General features: G+C 58.7%; 1 protein-coding gene across 1 annotated transcript in view; it reads right to left on the bottom strand.

Moving 5' to 3' along the window:
• Positions 1-1,200, bottom strand: part of LOC106814075 (ATP-binding cassette sub-family G member 8-like) — a 19,536-nt gene extending 18,336 nt beyond the window's left edge. Inside the window, exons 1-2 of the mRNA XM_014818348.1 lie at positions 980-1,200; positions 180-721 (exon numbers count right to left, since the gene is read on the bottom strand). Of these exons, the coding sequence (XP_014673834.1) occupies positions 180-721; positions 980-1,200 (763 nt within the window). The remainder of the gene's footprint in view (positions 1-179; positions 722-979) is intronic.
• Between the last annotated feature and the right edge of the window lie 534 nt (positions 1,201-1,734).

The following is a 1,734-nucleotide window of genomic DNA, read 5'->3' as shown; positions in this document are numbered from 1 at the left end:
CAGTTAGGCTGTACACAAACTCACAACCCCACAAACCAACAAACACACGCCGGTGAAAACCCCTTGGCGGAGGTAACAACAACAACGACAACGACGATGACGACGACGACGATGACAACAAGTGATCACAGTATAAGATGCTAACAACGCGATGCACGCAGCCACCCGTAGCCCCCTACCGGCCGTTCCTAGGATCGCCAGCAGCTCTCCGCCTCTCAGCTCGAAGCTGACGCTGTCGAGTATGCGCTCGGTGCGCTTCGCCCCGCATCCTAGCCAGCCGTCGCTGTAATGTCGCTCTGCCGTCACCTCCCGTATCTGTAGGTGAGGGTACTTCGACACCATCGGCTCCTGGATCTCGCCCTGATCATCAAACGCTTCAAAGTACGACAGCGTTCCCGTGAACTTCCCGCTAGGGGGCGCCGCGGCCGAGCGGAGCGCGTCGTCGCCGTACATGCGTGCGATTGTGTACGGCACGTCGTTGCCGACGACGCCGCCGCCGCTCTGGTATAGTTCCCAGTCGTCGTAACGATGGCGACGGTGGCGCTCCAGCGGGAGATGCTCGCTGCGGTAGTGCGCAGGTGGCGCTGCGACGCTGTTCGGTCGTCGCTGCTGTGTCGGCGCCGCTACTCGAGCGCCACTCTGCGGCTCGAAGCTGTGCTGACTGTGAGCGTCGGCACTGCGCATGTGCGCGCCGGTCGCCATGTTGGAGAGCAGAGCTGCGCTGCTCAGAAAGTTCGACTCGGAAGATTCTTTCGATTCGCGTCGCCGACGATGTACTTCCGGTTGTTGGCGAGGATGCTGATGATGATGATGATGATGACGGCGATGATGATGATGATTGGGATCGGGGGGCGCCACCTGACTGCCGACGTCCAACGACGTCGGTCGCGCGTGTCCGTTTGGCGCGTGTAGATGGTCGTGCAAGTCGTCTACGCTGTACGATCTCCCGCCGGTCGGACGGACGTGGCGCCCATCTAACGCTCCGTCGGCGTTCGCCGTGTCGCGTAGAGTCTCGTCGATGCTGTTAGCAGCCGACGTGTGGCGGCTCCTAGCGGCGGTCGGACGCGGCAGCCCGAAGTTGATGAGCAGGTTCGTATCGTTGCTGCCATTCCCGACGGCAGAGGGCGCCAGCTTACCGCCGGAGAGCTTCGATTCCGCTCTCTGGTGGTTGACGACGGCGGAGACGGTGGCCGGATCCATCCGGAAGGCGCCATACGGAAACGGTTTTACGGATCGGTTGCCGAGAGCGTTGTCGACGAAGCGGGCGTTGATGTTTGACCGATAGATCGACCATTCGTGAAAGTCGTCCGATCGGCGATTTCCTTCTCCCCCTCCTCCTCCTCCTCTTCCTCCTCCTCCTCCTCCCTTTCCTCCTCCTCGTCCTCCTCTCCCTCCTCCCCCGGCTGTGGTGGAGGGCGGTGGAGGTAAATATCGCTTTTGACCTTCGATCTCTAGCATATCTCACGAGGTGATGGTTCTGCGAAAACAACACAGACAGAGAGAAAGAGTGAGTGAGCGAGCGTTGAGAAAAATGGCGGGAAATTGAGTAAATCGTATTATTTCCCCCTATAAAAGGGAGCGTGTTAGTTGCAGTAGCTCCAGTGCGGACGCATGCATACAGGTATAACATATACCCTGTGCACACTCAGGTAACACTCTGTGTGTGTATTCGCGGCGATGATATAGTGTTAAAGCGAATATTGCTGACTCAGCATTATTGTCACACACGTGTCA

This window comes from Priapulus caudatus, unplaced genomic scaffold (genome assembly GCF_000485595.1).
Source record: "Priapulus caudatus unplaced genomic scaffold, Priapulus_caudatus-5.0.1 Scaffold868, whole genome shotgun sequence".
NCBI classification, from domain to species: Eukaryota; Metazoa; Priapulida; class Priapulimorpha; order Priapulimorphida; family Priapulidae; genus Priapulus; species Priapulus caudatus.
Note: the sequence above shows the minus strand (reverse complement) of the source record. Positions and strands in the feature narration are given on the sequence as shown.